Source organism: Gekko japonicus, unplaced genomic scaffold (assembly GCF_001447785.1).
Source record: "Gekko japonicus isolate JY-2015 unplaced genomic scaffold, Gekko_japonicus_V1.1 scaffold1338, whole genome shotgun sequence".
NCBI classification, from domain to species: Eukaryota; Metazoa; Chordata; class Lepidosauria; order Squamata; family Gekkonidae; genus Gekko; species Gekko japonicus.
In genome coordinates, this window is record NW_015173168.1 from 241,291 (window position 1) to 254,355 (window position 13,065).

The following is a 13,065-nucleotide window of genomic DNA, read 5'->3' on the forward strand; positions in this document are numbered from 1 at the left end:
AGCCATTTCCTCCTGGGGAACCATTGTTGTCAATCTCCAGGTGAGGGCTGGAGATCACTCAGAATTACAAGCGCTCTTCAGATGGCAGTTCCCTTGGAGAAAACAGTGGACTGTGTCATCATACCCTGTTGAGGTCACCACAGAAAATTGACGCTGAGTGCCCATGGCTGGGGCACCTGCCCAGAGCTTCTTTCTAGAGTTTATTGTATTTATTTCCACAATGGGCCTTATTCCTAGTGAATATATAATGCCCCACTGGTTTATGATTGCTTGCCTCTGTGAGAAAAGTTTAAATGTCAAGCTACTACTATAACTCAGTGATTCATGCATATCCTTCTCAGTAATCTGCATTACAGGGAATGTTGCATCATCCAAGTTTCACTGAACTTAAAATCATGCATAACACTTGTCTACCTCTCAAATGATTCACAAAACTGGTTTGTGTGAAAGATACAAAAAGTTTATTTTTTATAACAATGTAGTTTTACCGTTATAAATTTCAGTATAAATACAATATTTGCAACAGATTCACAAGAACAAGTTAAATGGGAGCTGCACAACCATGACTCTACATGCAGTCATGACACCAGACAGTCAAAAATGGATGCGCTTAAGCCTGTATTGAGAGTGAAGAGTTATTCAAAACTGTAAGCTCCCCAAGGACTCTTTGGCAATATCTCACTGAGCAGGCTGCAGATTTAGATTTTTTTTTTTAAAAAAGCCTTCTCCTCATGACTCCAGACTGTTACAATGCACATGGCGCTGGAGTACGTGTGAGAGAGTTAATCTCTTTGTTAACAAACCTTTAATCCTCAATCTTACAGAATAGAGTGGCAACATGAAAGGCAGAGAGGACATCCGGAGGGTGATATGCTAGTTGCATGTGATCAGAGAGGCCATGTTTCTGGTGAATTCTGGCTAAATTCTATTGTGGAATTATACTGCAAGTGCTTAAAATTTGAGTCACACCAGAAATGGCTGCCAAACTTACCTATATTAACTATCTCTGTTTACAGCGGGATCTGAACCCAGCACTGAACTCTGCAAAATGAATTAACAATATTGTACATTTGCACGAGCAGTTTACACTGCCCTGTGGCTTACTTGCCCAACTATAGTGTAAAATCTTCAGTGGCTTATCTTTCCCAATTCAAGCACCAAAACATTTAATGAAAGAATTTAATATGCTAAAATGTTTAGCTTTAGTAAGAAAATAGACCTGCCTGACATCTTGTATTTAAATAACCACTAGGCTCTAGTTTTAAAAAGTTACAAGTGCATGTGAGAACATATAAAATACAGTACATAAAACAGAACAGTGGAGTTACTCCAAACATGGAGTGCCATAATTGTCAACAGTAACCAGATGAAAGGAATATTATAAACAGTTTGGCTCCCCTCCCAATAGATAGCGGCACTGGGAAATTATTATATAGCCCTGCCACTGATATTGTTTGTCCATTTTATACAAAATCCGTGCATTCTACTGAGAATTTGCATTGTACATTTCAATGGAGTTAGCGCACAGAGGACCCCCACCACCACAAGCCTCCAGAAAATAACTGGACAGCTAACAGGGCCTCTCCACTTTGCCATTTAATCCAAAGACGAACCCCTCATTTTTTCTGCTAACTCTTGTCTTCTCTCAATGTGTTTTCTCAGGTTTTGTACTTCATGTGGCAGATTAATGTCCCATACAGACACACATGTCTCCATTCCTGTGGAAGAAGTCAGAAAGATAATGGTTGGAAATATTAAATGAAAAAATATCAGCTGCTCTTTTCATTGTGTGAATTAATTTTTTAAACAGGAATGCAAGAAAGGTAACAGACACAAAACATAAATGTAACTGCTGATTCTGTTGCTGCTTGAGTACGCACTCAGCTACTGTGGGCTGCTCTTTAGTATTTTGAGCTTATTATTTTAGATTTGTTGTTTATGTAGTTTTACTGTATTTGCCATTTTTAAATTCTTGATTCTTATTCTGTGATATTTCCTGTGGTCTATGTTAGTAGCAGAAAAGCAAACTTAAAATTCACTTAAATAATAAAACACATGAACTGGTCCACAGATAACCATTTTATTTGATTCTGTAAACCTGATCTACCTTACAGTGTGACTGTAAACAATATACACATGGTTTGTATGCACAAGATCCCAGGTACAAATCCCAGCATTTTCAGGAACTCAGATAGCTAGTCTGGGACCCTTCTCCCGTAAAAAAACAGGCAAGATTCTGTTGATCATGGTAGACATTTATGGGCTAGAATAACAAATGATCTGACTCAGCATAAGGCAGCTTTGTACATCAATAGATATAATTCTCAACATGGCCCCACCTGCAGATACTTAAATTCATGAATTGGGGCCACAATTAGAGAAGGGAGATTTTTCTCCAGACTTGGGGGACCCCCTAGATTTGCAGAAAATGCTAAAACATTAAAAAGGGGGATAGGTTTCAAAAAAACCCTCAGAACAGAAAGCAGTTGTCTGTGCTTGTGCAGACAACTGTCTCCTGGGCGCCTCCCTCCCCCCCACCCACTGCTGAGAAAGCCACACTGAAGCATGCAGACTGGTCAGGTGAACCTCTGACACCCCCAAAACTGCCACTGAAGCAGCGATGCTGGTGGTAGGCTGGTGGGTGTGGAGGAGGTGGAGCATTGCCACCCCATCTCCTGTCCACTGCCAGACCCAGATAGGGGCATTTTAATGATTTGGGGGGCACTGGAGCACTGGCTAAATGAATTGAAGGTAATTTAATTAACTCACACACTTCAGCTGGCCCCATGTTCATTCTGGGCCAGGCGAGGTGTGGGTCTACCAGGAGGCAGAGCAGCTGAATGCCCAGGGGGTGGAGGAGGGAGTGGAGCTGGAGGTGGCAGCGCTGGAGGCCCTGGATGCTGCTGGGAAGGAGCTCTTTCCCACTGCTCCTGCGGAGTCGGTGGCTGCTATCACTGCCACCCTGGCCAGCCCCATGTTCGCCAAAAGGAACCGCCAGACCTTGGCTTTCCACGACTGGGGCTCATTGTCGGTGAACAATAGCTGCAAGGTGGTGGGGGTGGCCTGGCCATGTTGGCCGCTGAATGGGGTGGTGGTGTGGAAGAGGAGGAGCTGGAGGGCTTGCTGGAGGAGAAGGTGATGGTGGAGGATGGTGATGGGGGGGGTTGTTGAGAGACAGCACCGAGGACGAGGATGGCAAGGGAAGCAACCTGGGCGATGGCAGCACTCCAGCTGTCCCCATGTTCATTCTGGGCTGGCTGGAGGCAGGCTAGTGGATGCGGAGGAGGTGAAGCATCGCCCCCCCCCATCCCAGCTGCTACCAGACCCAGGGAGAGAGATGGGAGAGAGAACTTACCTCCTCTCTTCTCAATGCTCTCATAAAAGGAGCACCAGCCCAGAGGGAGGTGTGGTGCAGGGGGAAGGCAAGGAGAAGCGGCGGAAGCAGCAGTGCAGGGGGAGTTTGCGGTGGCAGCTGCATCTTGCCAGAGAGTTGGGGGGCTGGGCTGAAAGGAAGTCATGGGGCCTTGGCAGGAAGTTGGGGAGAAGGGCCCCAAAATGCCTCACTGTAGCTACGGGGCTGCCCCCCCCCAAGTCTCTCGGTGAGTGAAGGGAGGCAGGAGAAAGTCCCCCCCCCCCGAGAGTCTCATGGGTCCCCACTTGTTAATATCTAGTCTTTGCTACTGTCAGTCCAAACAACTGAATGGGCAACCCTTCTAATGTTTTTTCCTGTCTTTTTAAGCAAAATGATTCCCAAATGCTGCTACCCAAAGAAGAGAAGGGGAGTATTGACATAAGATAAAGGTGTCTAATACTTACCTGTGTCGCATTTGTTGTCTTTACCAGTTCTGTAGTGGACACCCAAAACCAGGACAACATTCTTGAGACTGCCTTTTGCCAGAGGAGAAAGAATAAAGTAAAAACTAATGCAAGATTCTTTCATTTGATTTTTTAAAATAAGAATAAACTAGATATACATTCCGGGTGCATTCAATATATTAGTATTAATATTGCACTGATCTCACCCACATACTATGTAACTGCAAAGCACATCCACATAAAAATGTGGTATTGCTGATTCCTCCTCCCTCCAGCTGCACCCCTTCTCAACCCACCCCATAAGTTTCTGCGGATGGCTCCCCAACCTTTGGTGAACCCAAGAAATTGCAACTGTTGGGAGGAGGGAAGCAGAAAAGTTCCTCCGTGCAAGTAAAAACAATCTCATACCATGCTGGATGAGTCCTAGGATTAATTCTATATATATATATATTTTTAAAAAATCAAGTATGTTGGGGTCAAACTACACAAGAGAGCTATGATGCAGCTCTCCAAATTTCTAATTTTACTTTACAGCAGTTGCATAGGGTATTGAATTTGATCTGAGCACTGGAGGGGTGGCGATAGTGAATGATTATCCACCCTGTTCCGTATTCCCGATGAAAATTGCCTGCCTGAAGCTGCTATTTGCCTCACTGGTACTCGTATGTTTCAGTAATATTTGTTTTAACTTGAAGCTGAATGTCTTTGATATTTAATATCCTCTGCCCATCTTTTTAAGTTGCATTAATCAGTGACTTGTGACTCAGTGCCCTAGGCTGCCCTTGCTTTGGTTTGGGGGAAGCAAACAGAAAATTTGCTTTCAGCTTGTTGTTGTTCAGTCGCACAGTCGAGTCCGACTCTTCGCGACCCCATGGACGAGCTCTCTCCAGGCCTTCCGGTCTTCTGCCGTCCTCTGAAGTTGGCTCAACTTCATGTTCGTTGCATCGATGACACTGTCTAACCATCTCATCCTTTGCCGTCCCCGTCTTCTTTGACCTTCAATCTTTCCAAGCATCAGGGTCTTCTCCAGTGAGTGCTCCCTTCTCATTTGGTGGCCAAAGTATTTGAGCTTCAGTTTCATTATCTGGCCTTCCAGGGAACAGTCAGGGTTGATTTCTTTGAGGATTGACTGATTTGTTCTTCTTGCAGTCCAAGGGACTCTCAAGAGTCTCCTCCAGCACCATAGTTCAAAAGAATCTATTCTTCGGCGCTCGGCCTTCCTTATAGTCCAGCTCTCGCAGCCATACATGACTACTGGGAATACCATTGCTTTGACCATGCGGACTTTTGTTGGCAGGGTGATGTCTCTACTTTTTATCATGCTGTTTAGGTTCGCCATCGCTTTCCTCCCAAGGAGCAGGCGTCTTTTAATTTCATGGCTGCAGTCACAGTCTGCGGTGATCTGGGATCCCAGGAACGTGAAGTCTGTCACTACTTCCACAGCTTCCCCTTCTATTTGCCAAGGAGTGATGGGGCCGGATGCCATGATCTTAGTTTTTTTGATGTTGAGCTTCAAGCCCACTTTTGCGCTCTCCTCTTTTACTCTGAGCAAGAGGTTCTTTAGATCCTCTTCACTTTCAGCCATTAGAGTGGTATCATCTGCATATCTGAGGTTGTTGATCTTTTCCCCAGCAATCTTAATTCCCGCTTGTGATTCATCCAGGCCAGCATTTCGCATGATGTACTCTGCATATATATTAAATAAGCAAGGTGACAGTATACATCCTTGTCGTACTCCTTTTCCTATGCTGAACCAATCAGTTGTTCCGTATCCGGTTCTAACTGTCGCTTCTTGGCCCTTATACAGGTTTCTCAAGAGACATGTGAGGTGGTCTGGTACTCCCATCTCTTTAAGGACCTGCCATAGTTTGTTGTGATCCACACAGTCAAAGGCTTTAGCATAGTCAATGAAGCAGAAGTAGATATTTTTCTGGTACTCTCTTGCTTTCTCCATAATCCAGCGAATGTTGGCAATATGATCTCTCGTTCCTCTACCTCTTCGAAACCCAGCTTGTACTTCTGGTAGTTCTCTATCCACGTACTGTTGAAGCCTAGCTTGTAGGATCTTGAGCATGACCTTGCTAGCGTGTGATATGAGTGCAATTGTGCGATAGTTTGAACATTCCTTGGCATTGCCCTTCTTTGGGATTGGAATGTATACTGATCTTTTCCAATCCTGTGGCCACTGTTGCGTTTTCCAAATTTGCTGGCAAATGGAGTGCAGAACTTTAACAGCATCCTCTTCTAAGACTTTGAATAGCTCAGCTGGGATACCATCACCTCCACTAGCTTTGTTGTTAGTAATGCTTTCTAAGGCCTTGCAGGGGACCCCCCTGATCTCCTCTACATGACTTCCAAGTTACATGCTGATTGGACTTAGGGGGTCTGAGTTATGACTCCCCAAAGAAGATGGCCCCAGGAAAGTGCTTATGGGGAAAATGTCAGGTGCAGGCTCAAAAGTATATTTTTCAGCTAAAAAGACCTAGAAAATAACAATTCTGAAGCTAACAAAAGCTGATAGTTAGACAAATAAATAAGCTCATAAATAAATTCACTACATTTATCACAAATTTCACCAGTTCTCAGAAATGCGTAGGAACAAGTAAGTCTGTTGCTATTGAAGAAGAGAAGAAGAAGAGATTGGATTTATACCCCGCCCTTCACTACCCAAAGGTGTCTCAGAGCGGCTTACAAACTCCTTTCCCTTCCCTTCCCCACAACAGAGACCCTGTGAGGTAGGTGGGGCTGAGAGAACTCTTGACAGAAACTGCTCTTTTTCAAGAACAGCTGTGCCAGAGTTATGGCTTGCCCAAGGTCATCCAGCCAGGTGCAAGTGGAGGAGTGGGGAATCAAACCCAGTTCTCCCAGATTAGAGTCTGCGCATCTAACCACTACACCAAACTGGCTCTATTGGTCTGGGGTTCTATTAGAGATGGGAATGAACTGGGAAAATATGGTTCATTTCGGCTTGTGGCATGCCCAGTTTGTGAGCCACAAACCATCACAAGCTTTTAGGTGCCAAACAAACCAGTTTGTGAGGTCTATGATGCAGTAGAAGCCCCCCCCCCACATGCTAGCGACACCAAACTTGCATGGGGTCCGAGTTAAAGCCCCTCAAAGAAGGGTACCCCAGGAAAGTGCTTTCTGAGGAAATAACAGCCACAGATTCAGGAAGGTACAGAATGGACCTCTACAAGCTAGAGACATCAGACTTGCAGGGGACCCCCCTGATCTCCTCTACATGACTTCCAAGTTACATGCTGATTGGACTTAGGGGGTCTGAGTTATGACTCCCCAAAGAAGATGGCCCCAGGAAAGTGCTTATGGGGAAAATGTCAGGTGCAGGCTCAAAAGTATATAGAATGAACCCCCTGCAAGCGACACATACCAAATACACAGGGAACTTCACCCTGCTGCCCACTCCTCTACAATGTCTCCAAGTTGGAGAAGGATTACATTTCTGGGGTCCCAATTAAGGACCCTCAAAAAGGGTCTCCCCACTGCTCTCTCTGGAAGGACAGCTGCAGTTACAGGAGTCTATGGCTGCATGCCAGATCACCCAGATAGGAGTAGGAAAGGGGACATGCACTGCAGGGTGACAAAGTAGAACCCATACTCCACCTATTAACAGTTTGTTCTGTACACCAAATCAGTAAAATATTTTACAAGACTTTCTTAATGCTGTTGAATGAGGACATGTGGTTCTAAATTTTGTTCCCCTTCCCCCCCATCTATTGATTGTTTATACAGTTAAGTTTATTAGATAAAAGTTCCTTTTCAAACAAAGCAGTCTTTTAGACATTGCCCAACTGAAGAAGGATAATCGAACATTTATTTTACAACTTATTTATTGCTTACATTGTTTTGCACAGTTTTCTTGTTGGACCAAGAATACTGGCAAATGCTGTACACATGTGGGTGAATGTCATAGGCAAAAAGCTTTGAACTTTGATGCTGTACGCATGTGGGCTCCTATCTAATCTGACCCCAAATGATCACTTCACTTGTTCTGTTTCATGGTGTTTCATTAACATGGTCTAAAACGAACTTCATCGCAGGGGTGGATTACTGGAAAAGGGCCTTAAAAAGATACTCCTAAAAATCAGCAGCAGGTGGGCGACCTCCCATCAACAAATCATTCTCAGCCAATTAAATCTGTCAATTTTCATCAAAGCAAATATTAAAGTAAACTCAATGCAATGCCGGAATATCTTTCTCCTGCTGAGTTCCTTACTCTCTTCCTAATTTATTTTTCTGCCACAGAAGAATAATTTATAAGGCTGCACTTCACTTTGTCTGGTTTTAAGGACACACACATCTGAAAAATCTACTGAGTAAAACAAGAATGAGTAAAAGCAAGAATAAGGGGACAGGTGAACTGGTCAAAAGACAGGCTGTTAAACTTCAGAACATGTGAAGTACTTTGCTTAAAACCATTATTTTCCTGAAAATTTTGGAGAAAGCAAAGTTTTAAGATTTAGTAATGTATCCAATGTTTTAATTTTTAAAAGAAAAATAGGTCAGAATTGTCAGAGAAACAAAACAAACAATGGATGTAGTTCAACAGATCAGGAAAGACAGCTCTATTTGACTTCAGCAGCCAAAATAATAATGAGTTTTGTGGCACCTTAAAGACAACCAATTTACTGTGGCATACACGCTTTCATGAGCCAGATTCTACTTTGGTTGCTATTCTCTGCTCTGCTCACTGATACAAATGCACAAGCACTCACAGCTACGACACTGCTTCTGCATCGGCAAGATTTACTCAGTGCTTTCCTCCCCGCCCCCTTAACTTTTTAAAAGAAAATTCTCGGTTGTCAGTATACTTTTATAGTGTAATCAGACAAAAAGCTCACCAGGGAAGGAAGTGGTGGGCAGAAGGAGAAATGGTGCTAGATGTGGGAAGTGAGAAAATATGCATTGTCCCTTCCACATTTTCTCAAATCCACTTTGGGGATGACCTCCCAGGAAATATTGTATCAAAGCAGATTTGAGGGAAATTGCAGCAGGGCTGTGGAAATCCTGGAAGGCTGGTGGAAGTACAACAATGTTACATGGAAGCCAAAATTCAATCCACTGTGGGGAGGGGGACAGACATGGAGCAAGAGCTCTGTGCAGAAGCAGCCATTGTTAGATGCAAGAAGTGAGTTCTGGCTCACAAAAATGTATGCCACACAATAAATCTGTGCACCTTTAAGGTGCCTCAAGACTCTGTTGAAAAAGGTACTGTCATTCTGCTATGTACTAATTTTCTGCAACATTTATTCTTCAGTTAGTCTCTGCAAGTTCTTACACAATATAACAAGGCTGCACACAGGGGACTGCACATGTGCAGGCCAGCTGCAGAGATGAAATTTCTAAAGCTTTCTGGTGCTTTCCAAGGAACTCAAAGCACCCCCCTTCCCCTCTGGTGCACGCTGGCATTTCCTGCCCTAACCAGCACATGACATAGGCAGGGAGAGCATTGCTCCCTCATACCCCCCTTTTTTGCAATGGACAACAGAAGTCTCCCAGTGGATGAGCCCACAGAGGGGAAAGGAAGGAGGGATGTGGACTTGCACAGAAGACCACCTGATGAACAACAATCACAGATTAAGTGTAACCTTGTTTTCATTTTTGTGGCTTCTGTGCAATCCCACATTGGGAGGCTAGCAAGCTCACTTACCAAGGAGGTGGGTATGGGCTACTCAGCAGAAGAATGATTGTAACACTGCTTTTCCCACAGCTGTGTTGCTTCTGGAGTCCATGTTGACAAAACAGTGTTTGATGAAGGGCAAGGACCATGTTGTCACCTAGCAGATGTTTTCTAAGGACACTCTACTCAGAAACACAGCTGAGGAAGACTGAACTCTAGTTGAATGTGCCTTGACTGGAAAAGGACAATCTACTTTCAAAAGAGAATAAGCAAGCTTAATTGCAGAAACAACCCAGCAGGAGAGAGTTTGGGTGCAAATGGTGTGTCCCTTTTTGGAGCAAGAGAAGCATAGATATTTGGTCCCTCTTGCAGAAGTCTTTAGTCCACTGCAAATAAAACAGTGAAGTCTTCCTCACATACAGAATGTGCAGTGCGTAGGGATGGGCATGAACCAAAAAAAATGCGATTTGTGTCAGTTCAGTTCATGGTTCGTGTCCAAACCATGGACCAAATTGAAAGGTGCATTTGCAAACTGAACTGATTTGTGACCCCACAAACCCCGTTTAAAGGGACCACAGTCCCTTTAAATGGAGTTTGCAGAAAGCCTGAAAAACAGCTGAGCGGTGGGGAGCAACCTGTTCCCCACCGCTCAGCTGTTTTGGGCTATCTTGTGCAGTCCCTTTGAACTAGACAGCTTGAAAGAGTTGAGTAGCAGGGAGCAGGCTGCTCCCTGTTGCTCAGCTGTTTCTGCAGCTTTCGCTGGGAACAGAAAGTCCCTTTAACTGCCTGCCTTCTGCTCTATCCACAGACCTCCAAGAACTCCTTTAAAAGTTTGTGACGGTAGTCCCATCATGAATTTTGGTTCATGAACCCAAAATTCAAACCCAAAAGAAAATGTTGCTATTTCCCAGGAATAGGCCATATACCTCGGACATTAGGCCATTTTTATTGCAACCTTTATGTAAAGGTTTCTTTAAACCTGTAAGAGGAGTCCCATCATGAATTTTGGTTCACGAACCATGAACAGGGCAAAATTCATGAATTTTGATTCATGAACCATGAACAGGGAAAAATCCATGTTTTCTTCATCAATCGGTTCATTCTCATCCCAAGCAGTGTGTGTTCTGTCAGACAGGGAGGAGAGGGGAAAAAGCACAGGGAGGACAATGTCCTGAAACAGATGAAAACTGGACACCACTTTACAATGAGTGAACTTGAGGCCCCTTGGATACAATGAGTGAACTTGAGGCCCCTTGCACATCTTTGATGCCGGGTTTAGAGTGCTTCAGCCCACTCAGTCTGGAGGAAGCTGACAGATTGCTTGCTTCTGTGCGACCAACCACATGCAGCCTTGACCCGTGCCCCTCCTGGCTTATTAGAGCTGGCCATGAGGGGTTGCGAGGTGCCCTACGGGAGATTATCAACAAGTCCTTCTCTGAGGGGCGATTCCCGGGTTTTTATGTTTTATGTATTGGGGATTGGCCCCATCTGTATGCCGCCCTGAGCCCGTTTGCGGGGAGGGCGGGTTATAAATATAATAAATAAATAAATAAATAAATAAATAAATAAATAAATAAATTTATGAAGGAAGTCCAGACATGGGCAAATGATGACCTTGTCCCTATGAAACTTGGTAAGGGGGGGGGGAGCAGTGCAGCACCCATAACCTTTAACCCTGCCTACTGATGAGTGGATGAGCATAAAGGAAATCTTATAGGATAAAAAAGACAAGTTACGGGTAGCCATTGGCTCAAAGGATTTATACATCAAAGCAGATAAAACAATGGAAAGACTCCACCAAGGAACTGGAGGAAAGACTGTAGAGGAAAGACTTGGGAGTACAAGTTAAGCAAACCCTTTAAAAACTTTTAGACAGCTGGGCTGAAAAAATGTAAAACCAGCAATATTATCATGGAACGCTGAGATGGCTCCCAAATTAACCTAATAGAGGCTATGGCTAGACCTATATCTTTCCATTATTAGCATAGGACTTCTTGGTTGATAGTCTCAGCAAGGAGATGAAGACCTCTGCCACCCTGTCAGTTCATGTTACTGTAGGTTCACCAACCACACCGTGAGATTCAGTGATTGGACACTGTGGAAGCAGAACAAATGTATATGGGACATACGGGCCTCACTTCAAAATGGAATGAGCATGCCCTTTGACAGATTCCAAACAGCCATACCCAATGGCACTAGAAAGGGACTATTAAAATATACCTGGTGTACTCTGCCCTCAGCTTGGCGATTACTCTGCTTAGGACAGAAATACGAGGAATTGTGAGAAATACACCCACCACAACAACAAAATTTGGAAGGTATCCCAGACGGAGTCCGGGTCAGATCCTGCCAGGGAACAAAAACAGGTGCACTTTGTGTTGAAATGGGAGGTGAACAGATCGACACAAGGGAACCCCCACTGGAGGAAGATGGGATATAGATAGGACTCCGTAACAGACCACTTGAGTGGAAGTGGTCAACCGGCTGAGGAAATCTGCTGTAGGACTGGAAGTTCTGGTGATGCATATAGCATGTACAGGTGTCTGTCTCAGCATAGCCCAGTGCCAGATTTGAGGAGCATCTGCTGCAAGGGCCAGAGACTCCTTTCCCCCCTGCTTGTTGATGGAGAACTTGGTGGTAGTATTCAGGGCTTTTTTTGGTAGAAAAAGCCCAGCAGGAACTCATTAGCATAATAGGCCACACCCAACAGCAGAAACTCATTAGCATATTAGGCCACACCCATGACAGCCAGCTCACTAGCATAATAGGCCACACCCCATGTGTTCCCTTGGCTTGCCCGGGTGCCCCGTGGCTGTGGGGAGCCTGGGCAAGCCCCCACCCTTGAAAGGAAGGCAGTTTAAAATGCCTTCCCTTGGCTTGCCTGGGCCCCCCATGGCTTGCAGGGAGCCCGGGCAAGCTGGCCTTTGGACACGCCAGCCATTATGATCCATTGGGGAATGAGGGGCTTATTTATTATGGTATTTTCTCTGCTGCTTCTTTCCCTGTTGGTGGAACCCATAATGAGGACAAAAGGGTGTATTTGTGATGGTGGCTGATACCCACATGGCCAGTGGTACTGAGAATGAGACGCGTGCCTAGGGAAATAGTAGGGCATATAGGTATAGGAGGGGGGGACCTGTAACCCCCAGGATCTTAGTGGCGATCTTGTTCTTCCACATCCTATCTAATATATAATCTGTCCATGCACTAAAAGGTTCCTTGCCCTCAAAATGGAGATCTTCTTTAGCCTGTGTGCTATTTGGCAGGCTTTTTTTTGAAAAGCACCATTGAAAAGCACCATTTTTTTTTGAAAAGCACCATTTTCCAACAAAGAAAAAATTACTTCCCAACAAAGCAGGAACACTGAAGTAAACAAACTAAGAAAGCAAGAAAGAATGATCCAACCTCCACAGTGGTGAAGGGAGGACTGAGGGAGGAGCACCTCTCCCCACCTGTGTCCTGTGCAGGGAGGGAGAGCCCTCTGAGCACCATGGAAAGCACTAGAAAGCTTTAGAAACTCAATCTCCATGGCTAACCTGCACAAACGTGGTCCCATAAGGGATTGCACAGAAGCCACGAAGATGAAGTATACGCAGAGGTCATTTGGGGGG

The 13,065-nt window shown here is 44.7% G+C and overlaps 1 protein-coding gene across 1 annotated transcript in view; it reads right to left on the minus strand.

Annotated features, from left to right (window-relative positions):
* Window positions 1–525: 525 nt before the first annotated feature.
* LRRK2 (leucine-rich repeat kinase 2) overlaps window positions 526–13,065 on the minus strand; it is a 149,513-nt gene continuing 136,973 nt past the window's right edge. The window contains 2 exon segments of the mRNA XM_015422529.1: window positions 526–1,718; window positions 3,817–3,888. Coding sequence (XP_015278015.1) covers window positions 1,597–1,718; window positions 3,817–3,888 — 194 coding nt within the window. The 3' untranslated portion in view covers window positions 526–1,596.